This window comes from Eleginops maclovinus, chromosome 19, assembly GCF_036324505.1.
Source record: "Eleginops maclovinus isolate JMC-PN-2008 ecotype Puerto Natales chromosome 19, JC_Emac_rtc_rv5, whole genome shotgun sequence".
NCBI lineage: Eukaryota > Metazoa > Chordata > Actinopteri > Perciformes > Eleginopidae > Eleginops > Eleginops maclovinus.
In genome coordinates this window covers 7628983-7642254 of record NC_086367.1, presented here as the reverse complement: position 1 = coordinate 7642254, position 13272 = coordinate 7628983, and the positions used below count along the sequence as shown (strand labels likewise).

Genomic DNA, 13272 nt, shown 5'->3' with positions numbered 1-13272 from the left:
CACTGTTTCAAATGTAAACAGTTCAATACGTATAGGCAAGACTTCCTACTGTGACTTGAGTAGTGGGTGACAATATGGATGGCAGACCCTGTCTTGTTAAATGAAAATGTGTAAAATAATGGGTGCATTTACTTTGATAACTGCATATTTTAACAAGCACTGTATGCATCTGTTGAGTCACCCCAACACAGTTGTGTCATGAAGCTTTTGAGGTTTTTTGTAGACCACATAAGCAGTCAAGATCATAATCACTTAACTTTAGGACGCATGTTCATACATGTGAGTCTCTGATGTGGGGACTTGGTTCAGAAGTGGGGAGACCCTTCCAGTAAAAGTTCAGTGGCACCGACGACAGGATGTTTACTGCCATCCTCTCACTGATTGAACATCACCATCACAAAACACGTTCCTCTTCTTTTTGTACTGAAAGAATTCCTGTGGGTGCTTTTGGTCTTGCCTTTTAAAACTGCAATTTAAAAACATTCCCACGGTGCCGTTGGTTAATCATTCATTTTGTTCAAGTCAAACTGAGATTTTATAAGGTATTTTAATTGTCGAAAGTCTTAATAGTTGACTAAAATACCTTACAGAATATGTCCGCTGTTTTCTTTTTCCCTCTGTGATGTCTTTGTTGTTTAAAAGGAGATATTCTGCTCATCTTCAGGTTTCATATTTGTATTTTGTATCTCTACTGGGACATGTCTCCATGCTTTAATGTTCAAAAAGGTCTTTATTTTTCTCATACTGCCTGTGCTGCAGCACCTCTTTTCCTCCTCGGTCTGAAACCAGAGCCCAGTCTGCTCTGATTGGTTACCTGGCCGGCTCTGTTTTCAATGGTTAACCACTTAGAGATGTCATGCCCCCCAAGAAAAAATAAGATAAGATAAGATGTACTTTATTGATCCCAAATTGGGAAATGTATTTATTTATCTTTCTTATTATTATTTGTTCAATGTGTTGGACAATAGCCAATAGAAGTGTGATTGTTACATAATGATGTCACTATGAGGTAATGAAAGGACTACAATCGAGTGGTTTCAGCCAAAGGGGGAGTGTGTGGGAGAGACACTCTCAACTCAAAAATCTAAATAACACACTACAGAAAAGGGAGAACCCTGTAAAGCATAAAAGGGCCCCTTTAAGTTTCCTGAATAAGTGTTTTCAAAGTTATCCACTAGTTTTGACTTCAGCGCTTGTTGACCTGAAGTTACCAGCCTACTATTAGTCATCAACTCTAAAAACTAAAAAAGGATCTTTGTTATTCTTCAGCTGAAACTCAATTTATTTTGCACTTGTGTTTCTTTTTTCAGTGCAGACTCATTGTTTTAGATGACCAATCAACTAACCTGAGCCCAGAGGGACGCCTGCAAATAAAAATGATGTGGGCACTTAAAATTTAGTGCACAAAAAATGAATTAAATCAAAATGGGCTTTTGCAGTCGCTGATTAAATTGTTCAATCAGCGACAAAAAAAATCAATCTAGGAATACATTAAGATAAAGATTAACGGACAAGCCTGATTTAAGCCTCGGCTGACCCCTAGTTTAGCTTACTGCCTTTTGGTGAAATAATAAGGCAAAGCAATGTTTGCTAATAGATTTGTTTCATACACTTCCAAAAAAGTGTTCTCAGGCTCTTCAGACTGAGATTCAACTGTCAGGAGATAGGACGACGAGGCATTTACTCACATTTCAGCGTTTCTCCAGCGTAGGGGATGTGAAGCTTGAAGCGATCACAGCAGGGACCCGGGGTCAGAGATGTACATCTGAACATGGAAACAACAAAAGACATATTCAATCTACTAGCCTGAGAATACATTCATCAGCAAGGTTTATGATTCATAAAACCCAAAGCTGAAAGAAATACTTGGATGTTTTACTTGTGTAAAAGTACAGATACTATGGTATTTAAAGTACTCACTATAAAGAAAGGCTTTTTCACTGTGTTTTGCTATTATAAAGTAGGCTACTATATTATCTTGTTTTTTAATACATATCAGAGCCCTTTAATGTAGGGGGGGAAATCATATACAGTAAGTATATCATGTGTTTTTTATATTGGAATATACATGTAGTAATATTTTCCACAACAAAATATTCAGTAGAAGTATAAAGTAGCAGGAAATGCTACTGTTATCACACAATAGTAATTAAGAACGTGATGGTACTTGAGTAAATGTCCTTTCTAACACTGATTAAACAAAATGTTGAACACTTTGTCACTTGAGGCCTTTTGACGCACACATAAAGGATTTGTTTATTTGACCCTAGCCTGTCATTTGTACTTAAAGGGAGGGTTCCACTAAAAAATAAAAACACATATTTGCCCTCTGCTATTTGATCTAGATTGTTTTTTTTTTTTTGTATGAGTTGCTGAGTGAGCTATTGGCCGTAGATAGTTATGCCTCTTCTCCAGTGTAATGGAACTAGATGACACTGTACTTGTGGTGTTCTAAGTGGCAACAGAAAGTTTAATAAAGGAACTATTTTGCCAAAAAATCCTCCAAAACCAGTTGTGACTCCATTATAAAAACCTCCTATAGTTCTGACTGGGCACAGTATAGTCATGACTGTGTATATAATGTGTATGTGAATATACTACACAAAAATAATATCATGCTTACAGGGTTGTCCTATATTCCCGCCATCTTTCTCATTTAATTTAAAAGCCACGTCACTTGTGAATCATTTACTAATCGGACAGCTGAGTTTCACATGAGGAACTTGGGGTCCAACAGTGTATCTCACCCAGTTTTGAGGTCTGTGACTCGGAGAAAGTTTGTGGAGTCCAGTCCCACACGGCCGTTCCGAACAACGCTGCACAGCAAGGGCCGCAGCTCAGGAGAGATCCTGTGCAGGGCAACCTCAGGGGAGACGTTGTTCATTTTATCCGCTCTGAGTGACGAATCTGTGGAGATACAATTCACAGAAAAGCTTTAATGTTATTTTTTAAAACAGCTTTTTCCTTGGAAAAAGCATATATTTGTACTGAAGATTCAAAATAAATTAGATAATGTACATCACACACTGCCATTTTCATTTTTTTTTTCTTCTTGACAAAAACATAATGTATAAGAAGAATCAGATAAACAATAGCAGCATATTCAGAGTAGATTTAAATGATGCGTACACAAATGAAACACATTTAATGACAATGTCAAAAGACAATCACATTATATAATATTATTCAACATCTCTTCAGCTGTCATTTCCGGGTGTCAAGGAAATGTTTGTATGAAAGTCAGAAACAGCTGCCTGTTCATTTCTAATTTTAACTTTCTGGCTCATTTTATTTGGAAATAATATTTGTTTTTAACAAGAAGAATAGGCAGATGTTCATTCTCCTGGGTGTTAGATAGTTAAGATACGACCAAGTGACGTTTAGGGCCATACAAAGTTAGACACTACAAACCCCTTTCCCCTCACTATAATGTAGACAGGCCACATTGAATGGCAAATAAAAATAAAATGGCGTTAGTATCGAGCGTATGATGTACACCTTGTTTGCGGAAAACTAGTACACTAAGTTTTTCGGGGGATATTTGTCTGTACTCTACATTTTATGTCAGAATGTAAATGTTCGTGAGCTTTCTATCGTTAGCCTTTTTAGCTTACCACAGAAAAAGCTTCTGTTTGCTACACGTTGAACAACTAGCTTACTCAAATAAACGATATATTCATTATTGTAAATGTTGATAGAACATGCGGTGTAGGTTAAAGTACCTGAAAGAGCTTGAAGTCAGATCATTTAAGCATTAACTCCAATGTTTACTTCATGCACTTAACATTTCCGGTACATGTTGTTAGGGTCCTTTTGATAGCCCCCTCTTTAGCCGTCTGTTATAATGCCTGTCGATACAATTAGTGTTTTTACTACCTAGGCCACATTATCCGGTAACATATAACTCATTCACCATTTTTAAGTTCAAAATATTTAAACCTAATCCATTTAAGACTGCATGAAATGTGTATGCACTAATAAAGGGACAATATTGTGCCTGGCAATACCTATAACGTACCCAGCTGTCATTATGCACTTTGACCGTCTCTTTCCTGTTGTGGGATGTTTAGTTCTTAACTCATCAAGAATCCAAAAGAACATTTGAATGCAAGGTAATTTCTCAACAACCGTTTGTCTCAACACACTTTATATTCCTTAAGCATTTATCTAATTAATCTGCATGGATCATAATCCCTTTTTGGGATTGCGATATCCCACTCAGTGTTAATCTAATTTCTTGAACACACACGTAACTAAGGTGCTTTAAAATAATCTTAATAATTCTACTTGTATTGAAGATTGAGACGTTTATCTTGAACAGATACGTTGCCTGCACAGTAAGGATTTATATGCACACCATACTAAACTAAGTCGTGTAATGTATCTAAGTGCATTTACTTAAGTACTGCCCTTGAGTAGCCTACACATTTCAGGTACGCTAAATGTACTTTTTAAAAAAAATATTTCCCATAGACTGTGGTTTTTGCATTCAATATAACTTAATACTTGTACTCCACTACATCGCATAGGTTTATTACTCCACAATGTAGGCCACATTTGTTCAGTGTTTATTCAGTGAGAACAGTGTATAGCCTATTTGTTGATTTTGAATAGTTGTGATACAGTGAAGGATAAAGTCTTCCTTTATGAGTTGAAAACTATTATCAAGTTCTTGGTTCAGCTACAAAAATAAGCAGTCACCAAAATTAAAAGAGACTGTTCTGTGAATTCTAAATGACTACTTTAATCTTTAGAAATTAGCTATTACTATTTGTCTTGTACAGGTTGGAGATTAAAGATGAGTAGGCGTATGTGCTGGAAGCCAGTGGTTTCCCGCATGAGAGCTATTCGGGCTGATTCACAAATGGGAAACTTCAACTACATGGGGGTGGATAAAAAGGAATATCTTAGAATGATTAGTGTCAGTTGGAAACAGCACCAGTAAAATATGTACAATTGCGTATTTCACGATAGAGGTCATTTAACATATCAATGTAGGTATCACAAGATAGCATGCTTTCAGTCTATTCCATAAACAAAAAGTAATTATAAGGTGACCACATTGTAAGCTTGTTATTACAAATGATTTGTTTTTCATTTCAAATTTGGGTAAGAACTTTCTGAGTGTAAAACTAAAATAAAATATTTGAGAAGAAAACAGCTTTACAAGAAATAGTTTAATTTACTTACAATAGGGAATTCCCAATTGCAGTATTATTGGGTGTAAGCATGTAGGTGGATGAAGGAAGAAAATTGAGACCCTAATTGAGACAAACTACTTCTACCTTTAGCTACACAACCTGTGTGTCCATAATAAACACAGCTAAAATGACTAAACCAGAAAATCATTTGAACAATTTTACTCTCAATAAACTTACTGTGTTATTGTGAAGGTAAAACATCTCACAAAAGGCACACATTGTCTTAGGTTGTGTTCATCCTAAGACAATGGTGAATTATGTCCTTAGAGTCCACCACAACGGTGAGTAATTTAAAAGAGCTTTTGCAAACAAAGTGTGTTTGTGTTTGGTGGGATAGGGGTAAAATAATGTGTTTTTCTGTGATTATAGCCATTATCTTAACTTCTGAAAAGCATTTTTAAACATAAATCCTCTTACCGTATCATCATAATAACAGTCATTATCCATTTCTTGACTGCCGCAGCAGACATAGGCATAAGAAGTATTTTTTTGGGGGGGGGATAGGACAGTGGAGAGTGACAGGAAGGTGGGAGTGAGAGTCGGGGTGGGATCCGGAAAGGACCACGGGTCGGGAATGGAACCCGGGTCGCCGGCATACGGTGCAGGTGCCCCAGCCAGTTGCGCCACGGCCGGGGCCATTATAACTCAGTCTTAATTGTTTGACCCATTGTGTGGAATATACATTTGCATTTAGACAAAGTAGTTTCAAACATGACTGCAGCCTTTTGAGAGCATACTTTGATAAATTAATTCCTCAAATATTAGTTTTAAAGGGGCCCTATTATGCTCATTTTCAGGTCCATATTTGTAATTTGTGCCTCTACTGTGACATGTCTCCATGTTTTAATGTTCAAAAAGGTATTTTTCTCATACTGCCTGTGCAACAGCCCCTTTTCCCCCCCTCTGTCTGAAACCAGAGCCCAGTCTGCTCTGATTGGTTAGCGGGATGGTTCTGTTGTGATTGCTCAATCCCTTACAGATACCCCACAATGTGAACACTAGCCACTATGTTACAGAAGTAAATAAAGGAGTCCAATCTAGGGATTTTTAGCCTCTGCAGATCATTTACATGCACAACAACCCAAACAAATTACTATAGGAAAGATAAAACCCCAAAAAGCATAAAAGGGCCTCTTTAACTCTTCAGTTATTTATTCATGTTCATTAAGCTGCACCTTCAAACACTAATTCAGGTTGGTCAACTCTTTGATAACTTAGCCTTGAACTCAAGAAGAGACTGAGCATTTTAAAAGGGTTCCTTGCTATTTAAAGTGGTTGGACCATAGGGATCTCATAATATATTCTCCTGCAGAGGAGATGTGGAAGTTAGCTTTTCATGCCTGCCGAAGGAAGACAATATGCTTTGAGTTGTGGGAGAGAGAATTGAGCCATCCTGCAGCCAGCGGCCAGGCTTTCCAAGTCTTCCACTGCCTAGGCAGAGATTTGAAGAGATTAACACACTAGCATTAGCTCTGATACAAGCTGAGGATTGAATTAATTATAGAATTTGCTGGGCTGCGGTGCATTCACGTGGTGTAGCATTGAAATACCCCCACCCCCCATTCCACCCCCAACAAGATTGGAACCTGTCCAACTCAGGCAGCGATGAATGCTCTATTTTTACCTTCCTTCTCATTTCAGTCAAGCTCATGCTAATGTGGGAGATAAATAATATCAAGTGATTTTTGTTTGGAGGCTGGTGGGGAAACTAGTTTACATATTTTGCCTGATATGCCCCCAAGGACTCCGCCGTGCTTTAGATTTTGTTTGACGAATGTTGAGACTCTCCTAAATCATGAACATTAATTTAAATGAAGATTATTTATAATACTGTATGTCTAGAAATGAGGGTTGTTGGTTTATTTATAACACCAATGTGTGTCTTAATCAGATCATGACTGAAGAGGCGATTGATGTGGTGGTGGTTGGCTCCTGTATGACTGACTTGGTGAGGTGAGTTAATTTAGCCCATACTTAACTTTGTGTTTGTCTACAAATATCATTAATCACCCTTATATTTTATGAGAACTCTTGAGTACAACATCTATGGCTTAATCTGGGCTCAGGAAACTCCTGTGCTTCCTCAGGTGGGCCCAACAGGAAGCAGGACATTGGACAACTGTTCATGGTCATATTTGGACTAAAATGTTTCTCAACTTTTTGGTCATGATCCATTTGTTTTTGCTTATATGAAGATTTCAATACTGATTTGTTTAATATGTTAAAAATAATTCTTAAAAAGCAAACATATGTCTAATTATGTGTTTGCAATCTATACAAATTTGCACCAGTAGTTTAAGAAAAAAAAAGAAAAAATTGGGTGGTGACTAACCCTAACCCTAACCCTAAGGGTCAAGATCCCCCAAGGGATTGTAATTTAAATACAAGATATTCCTCTTCCACAAAATCACATACACTAATTCCAATATTCTTACTGTGATTATTGTATTTTGTTGGATCACTTTTCAGAATATTTGTAGTTGCCCATGTCAATGATATCTTTAGTTTTTTAACAATGTTGCTGTAGTATGAGCGATACTCCGCTGAATTGAGTTTCAAAGCAAATACCAGTGTAGCAATCGACTGTATAGACTGTAAATAATAGGACGAAATTACGTACCCATTGGTTTGTTGACTACGGTTTCGAAACCTTGAATTGGCATTTTGGGGCCCTCTTATTTTGGGACCAGAAGTGGATAAAATGAAAATACACTGTGATAAGTTCAAAGAACAACAACACAGATAGGATAAAAACCAGACAACAACATGGCCTGTCACGGCCTAAAGAATACTTTGCTCTATAGTCGATTTGACTGTAAATGGGACCATTATTTACAAGATGAACATCATGCTGTATTGAATAAGATTATAAACTTGCAATTGAGGACAAAAAGTCATTAGGAAAAGTTATGAAAGATGGTAGAAAGGGATGCGAAGTAAGGTCATTTTCTTGTTGACTTCTATACAATTGATCATCATTTTGCAACCAGTGGAATCAACCACTGTCGGATATTAGAGAGAATGCAGGATTAAGGCACTTCCATATCGGCTTTACTTTTCAGACCCTGAGGTTGCCACTCGAAAGTCAGCAGGCAACAATCAAACAAAGTCATTCGAAAGTCATGTAATTGTAGCTGAGAAAAACCTCATTCCATATAGCAAAATGTACAGTTGCTGCTAGAAATGATAAGACTGGCTTTGAGTACCAATGTCTGAATTCAAAAAAGCCTTTGTTTAAAAAATAACTTTGAAATTCTAGCAGCAAATCTGCTCTCATTATCAATGTAAATTGCGTTATGTTTGCATTAGCTCACAAACTCAACAGGCATATTAACAGTAATTTAGTGGGTGTGACTAAAGGGTCAAATGTTGCTGTTTAAACACGTTTCTCTTTATTATTATTGTTATTATAACTACTACAACAGCAATTTTCCTTTGGTGGCTTTATGATGACATGCAAGCATGTGGAAAATATGGCAAAAAGGCTGCAGGGTATTTTCCATCATGGTTTGAAATGGACTGCACCCTCCTGTCTACTAAAGAATAGAGGAAGTTATCCAAAATTAGATAATGGCTCTGGCTTTTTAATACTTGTCCTTAACACCCATAATAATGTAAGGAAAATCCCTGGTGTAACAGTGTGGAGGCAAACGGCTTTTAGGCAATTACGCAATGATAGTGAGCAGACTTCTCGTTAAATAGGGAGGGGTTGGTGCATATCCATATACTTTAGCTTTCTTTTACACAAATGCTGTTGTTCTAAAACATTCACTGATCTGCAGCAGGTTGTTATTGCTGTACAAATACCAAATCATTGATTAAGTCATTGACAGCTGATGTTGGTGTGACCATCCCATGGCAAGTCTGTTGCAACTTTCAGAGAGTGTGCAGATGATCTGGTATAAATGCTGCTTACTGAAATGTCAGTGTTGCATCATTCTCATACGTGGTGAGATTTGTTGAGCCAAGTAAGATCCATTCCCACAAATCATTAGTCATCAACTGCAGCACAATGGGTTAGTTAGAAAACTATTTGTCATCCTCATTTACCATAACCTTTGTTAGTAATGACACAATCTCAAAAGAAGCATTTAAAGCAAATACAGTGTAATGTCACATCTTCATGGGATTCAGCCATCGAATTGTCTTCCTGTCAGCGTGTGTGACAGTTGTGTCACACAGCGTGTATTATATTTGTGTATGAAACCCTGGAAAAAGAACTGTCACCTAGCTGCCAGCAAGTGGAGATCTAAATAAACAACCACAACATGTGTCACTGGCAGGAAAAGTTTCTCCACATTCTAGCGAGTGCACGTTGTCACATTTTTGTTGACAAGTTTCAACTTATGAAAAACATATGCCTTCTTCTACTGAGGTTTTTTAAATTTATTTTGTTGCTCGTTAGCAATTCAAACAGCGACTTTCTGCTTTGAAGGGCAGGCGTTGTCAATTAAGACCCTTAATAAGCTAACGGGAAATGGCCTGTTTTTGGAACGTGTGAGTGCGGGGTTGGGTTTTTTGGATGGGGGTCAGATAGAGAGGGGGTAGTTGGAATACATTCACAGCCCTTCAAAGTGATATGCATGGCTTTGAAGTTAGCAATCCAGTTGTCTTTAACAGCCAGTGTTTGGGTGGCTGCACAATTGAATGACAGACAGCGGAGGCACACACGTCTCACACACTCTGCTTTGGTCTTGCCGTATGAACACACTCAGATCTTTATGATGCTTTGCTATAAATGTGCCAAGCAAGAGTATACTATGCTTGTTTTTTACAGCTATAGTAAAATATTATGTTTTACGTCTACTATCTGCAGTGCACGAAAAGGAGGAAAAGCAGGGCTTCTCATGCTTTAAACACATTGTTAAAGCCATACAGTGCCCCCTACTGCCTCAGTCTACTGAATCGAGGCACTTATCACTTGCTTGGTGGAATTTGAGTTTCCCAAATTGTCAGGGAGAACAACAATGTACCAAAACCGTGTTCCTAGCAAAGCAAAGTAAACACAAGTGTGGTTTGTAATGAATTACAGAAAAATGGATCAGCACAATTTCAGACAGAAATTACAACAAATAGACAGGTTAAAAACAAGACAAAATTAGAGTATTTTCTCCTCCTTTTCTCGGCTCGGTTGCACCAACAAGGTAACATTTAATCTAAGCACAATTCTAATCAGAGTTTAGCAAAACTAGGTTTAAAATAAATAAGATAAGATATACTTTATTGATCCCAAATTGGGAAATCTTTTTCGCTGCAGCAGCTTCACAAACAAGGCATTGCACATAATTAGAAATCAAAAAGAAAATAAATAATTATAAAATGTAAACATCTCAAAAAAAAAAAAAAAACAGAACTAAAAAGTAACACATATATAAGGTTGACCTTTAGGATAAAAATCTGACTATCTGACAAATGAAAGACTATTGACGGGCCAATTTTCAACATATAAAACAATATAGAAGTAGGATATTATTTAGTTATTTATTAAGTGTGCAAGGCATATTCAATTAAATAGAAATGTGAAATGTACAGTGTGAAGTTACAAGTCCAGTTAACAAAAATAAACTATGGAGCTGTGAGTTCTCTGCCAGCCAGAGGTGATTTATTGCAGTAGGAAGGATTGTTGTCCTGTATCTGTCCTTGTGATTTCATTAAACAGAGCTGAGTTGAAGAAATAAAAGCTAATAGCTAAATAGTACATTTAAATGTATTGCTGTTATACAAAATGTAATAGAATAGATTATAAAATAATACATATCTGTTCTGTGGTGATAGTTTTTCTACTCCTTTGAGAAATATGGTTGGCCAAAATTCATTGATCAAAATGCCCCATAGTAATAGACAATACAGAAGCATAGTAGGGAGGAAGAGACTGCCTGGAAGCAACTGGCAGAAAAAAAAGAGAAAACATTATTTTACTCAATTCACTTCAAAAAGGCAGGAACTTTCAAAGTGAGATCTCCTGTACTGTAATTCTGAAGGAAATACTGGATCACAATTTAGCTATAAACAGCATTTCATTTAATCTAGGGTTAGAGAAAAAACAAAACAGACATTTAAGGAGAAGTATGAATTACAATGTTTTTACAGTGTTCATTTTAACATCGTTTCAAAGTTTAGTACACATCATTTTAATTTAAACAATTATACAATCACTTTTGAAATCTAATCCATATTGAAAGAACCCAACAATAAAGTATAAACTTTTTTAGTATGTAATCTACAGTAAAATGGTTCTATTCCATAAGCTGTGTCAGTTATCCGTCTGCCAACCTTCAATGTAATTGTAAAGATAAATAATTAAACAGGCTGTGAAGTATTCAATTCACGGTCAGAATGGGCTGATAAGTGGCTTATTATATCCACTGATATAGGCCGTTTTAGAGTGAATAATAGCAACATGCACGTGGCTCCAACAAATGGTCTGACCACACAAAAATAAACGCCCACGTCCTACTCCGACACTGCACCTCTTGTGAGCGAAGCAGCTCACCATGCCCATGTAAGGTATACCGTCTTTGCTCAACCTGTTCTTTGTTAGGTCCCTTCACCTTGTCCTGATTTACCGGAGCTTCTGCTAAATGGACTTTTGTGGACAAGGAAACTCACAGAAAGTGTAAAATATATTTTCTGAGTAGCTACATGCATCGGCACACCATGAGCTGAAGGTTAACAAGCTGATAAAAAAAAAATCTGTGAGCAGTACAACTATTTAGTATCCTTATTTATTAATCAGAATACCTTTATTCATCCCACAGAGGGGACATTTTACATTATCGTAATTATATCAAATTTGACAAGCAAAACCAAAATCTTGAGCTCACTTTTTATATATTTTATTTAGCAAATATCACGTTCACGTTGAAGGTTGTGTTTCAACCAAGACAAGCTTTTCAATTTGCTGTTTCAAACACAGCATTTCAATTTGTTTTTGTCCAAGTCTGCTTCCCCATGTTGCTCACCAACAGCTGAGGAATGACTCTAATAGAGACGGAGGAGAGGGAAATGAAAGCCAGCCTCAAAGCAAACACTTCACGTCACTGAACACCTGCTCTGGCCTTTTGGTTCCATGGGAGAAAATGCACCAAGGTTGCACTTTAGCACATAACTGCCCTGTTTGTTTGGTGCACTCACCACAGACAACAATAGCCAAGTGTCTCTTTGGCATGAAGAGGCGTAGGTGGGTTTATTTAAGAATTTGGAAATCTGTTTATCTTACCTTCCAGTTATCCGCCTTAAAGTGGCTGTCGACCAAATGTTATGCTGACAATGTTGTGGTTGTGCTCATTATTCATCACTACTGTGTGAGAATCACAAGCCATGAACACATAATGTAAAGTTCAAATATGGGAAGGCAGACAATTGTTAGTGACTATGGCAGACACAGACACATGCTTCTTCTTACATGATTATCACTTGAGTCTCTACACCTATAATGCCCTTGCTATCATTTAGTTCACTAGCATTTTGCACTCTACGCTAATAGATCATGTGGAACTACATTCCACGATAAAATGTTGTGATCATCTTCTTGACTCAGTTTGCCACTAAAAGGGCAATCCTTCGAACAGAAAACATAAGTGCTAATTGAAATGAAAAATTCAACATTAAAGAAAACATTTAAACATATTTTGGCATTTTAGGAAATGATTTACTGTATTTGCTTTACATGAGATACAAGACGGATGCATTGTCTAGTATAAGCCAAAGCCACAGTTAGCTAGGCTTATTTTAGCTTAGCGTATGTATTAGCCAACATTTGTTTTTTTAGCTTTGCATAAAAATTTCCACAACATGTTTTTACATGTTTTTCTTCGAAAAGCTGTATCTGTACACCAAAATAGAAAACTACCAGAAGAGGCATTTAGCTTAGTCAATGAGGATAACAGCTGGGCTAATTTTTTTGGTGTTAAGCAAAGCTAACATGATTCTAGCGATTGTCTCTTTTTTTCAATATAAAATACCTGCATAAACAATGTGAAACAGTTTTCCCCAACAAACATAGCGTCTCAATGTTTTAATTTTTGTATATTGGAGTCCATGTGCAAGGATTATTTTCTCACCAAGAGCA

General features: G+C 36.9%; 2 protein-coding genes across 5 annotated transcripts in view; one reads left to right on the top strand and one right to left on the bottom strand.

Annotated features, from left to right (window-relative positions):
* The window catches only part of babam2 (BRISC and BRCA1 A complex member 2), a 71041-nt gene extending 67227 nt beyond the window's left edge, over window positions 1–3814 (bottom strand). Inside the window, exons 1-3 of the mRNA XM_063909486.1 lie at window positions 3723–3814; window positions 2748–2907; window positions 1689–1765 (exon numbers count right to left, since the gene is read on the bottom strand). Coding sequence (XP_063765556.1) covers window positions 1689–1765; window positions 2748–2884 — 214 coding nt within the window. The 5' untranslated portion in view covers window positions 2885–2907; window positions 3723–3814. The remainder of the gene's footprint in view (window positions 1–1688; window positions 1766–2747; window positions 2908–3722) is intronic.
* A 221-nt stretch (window positions 3815–4035) lies between these two features.
* rbks (ribokinase) overlaps window positions 4036–13272 on the top strand; it is a 32982-nt gene continuing 23745 nt past the window's right edge. The window contains exons 1-2 of one of the 4 annotated variants that reach the window (XM_063909368.1): window positions 4036–4112; window positions 7093–7154. In XM_063909368.1, the coding sequence (XP_063765438.1) occupies window positions 7096–7154 (59 nt within the window). In that variant the 5' untranslated portion in view covers window positions 4036–4112; window positions 7093–7095. Of the gene's footprint in view, window positions 4113–7092; window positions 7155–11731; window positions 11818–13272 lie in introns of those variants that run through there. The other 3 variants (XM_063909371.1, XM_063909370.1, XM_063909369.1) reach the window with 3 other exon arrangements.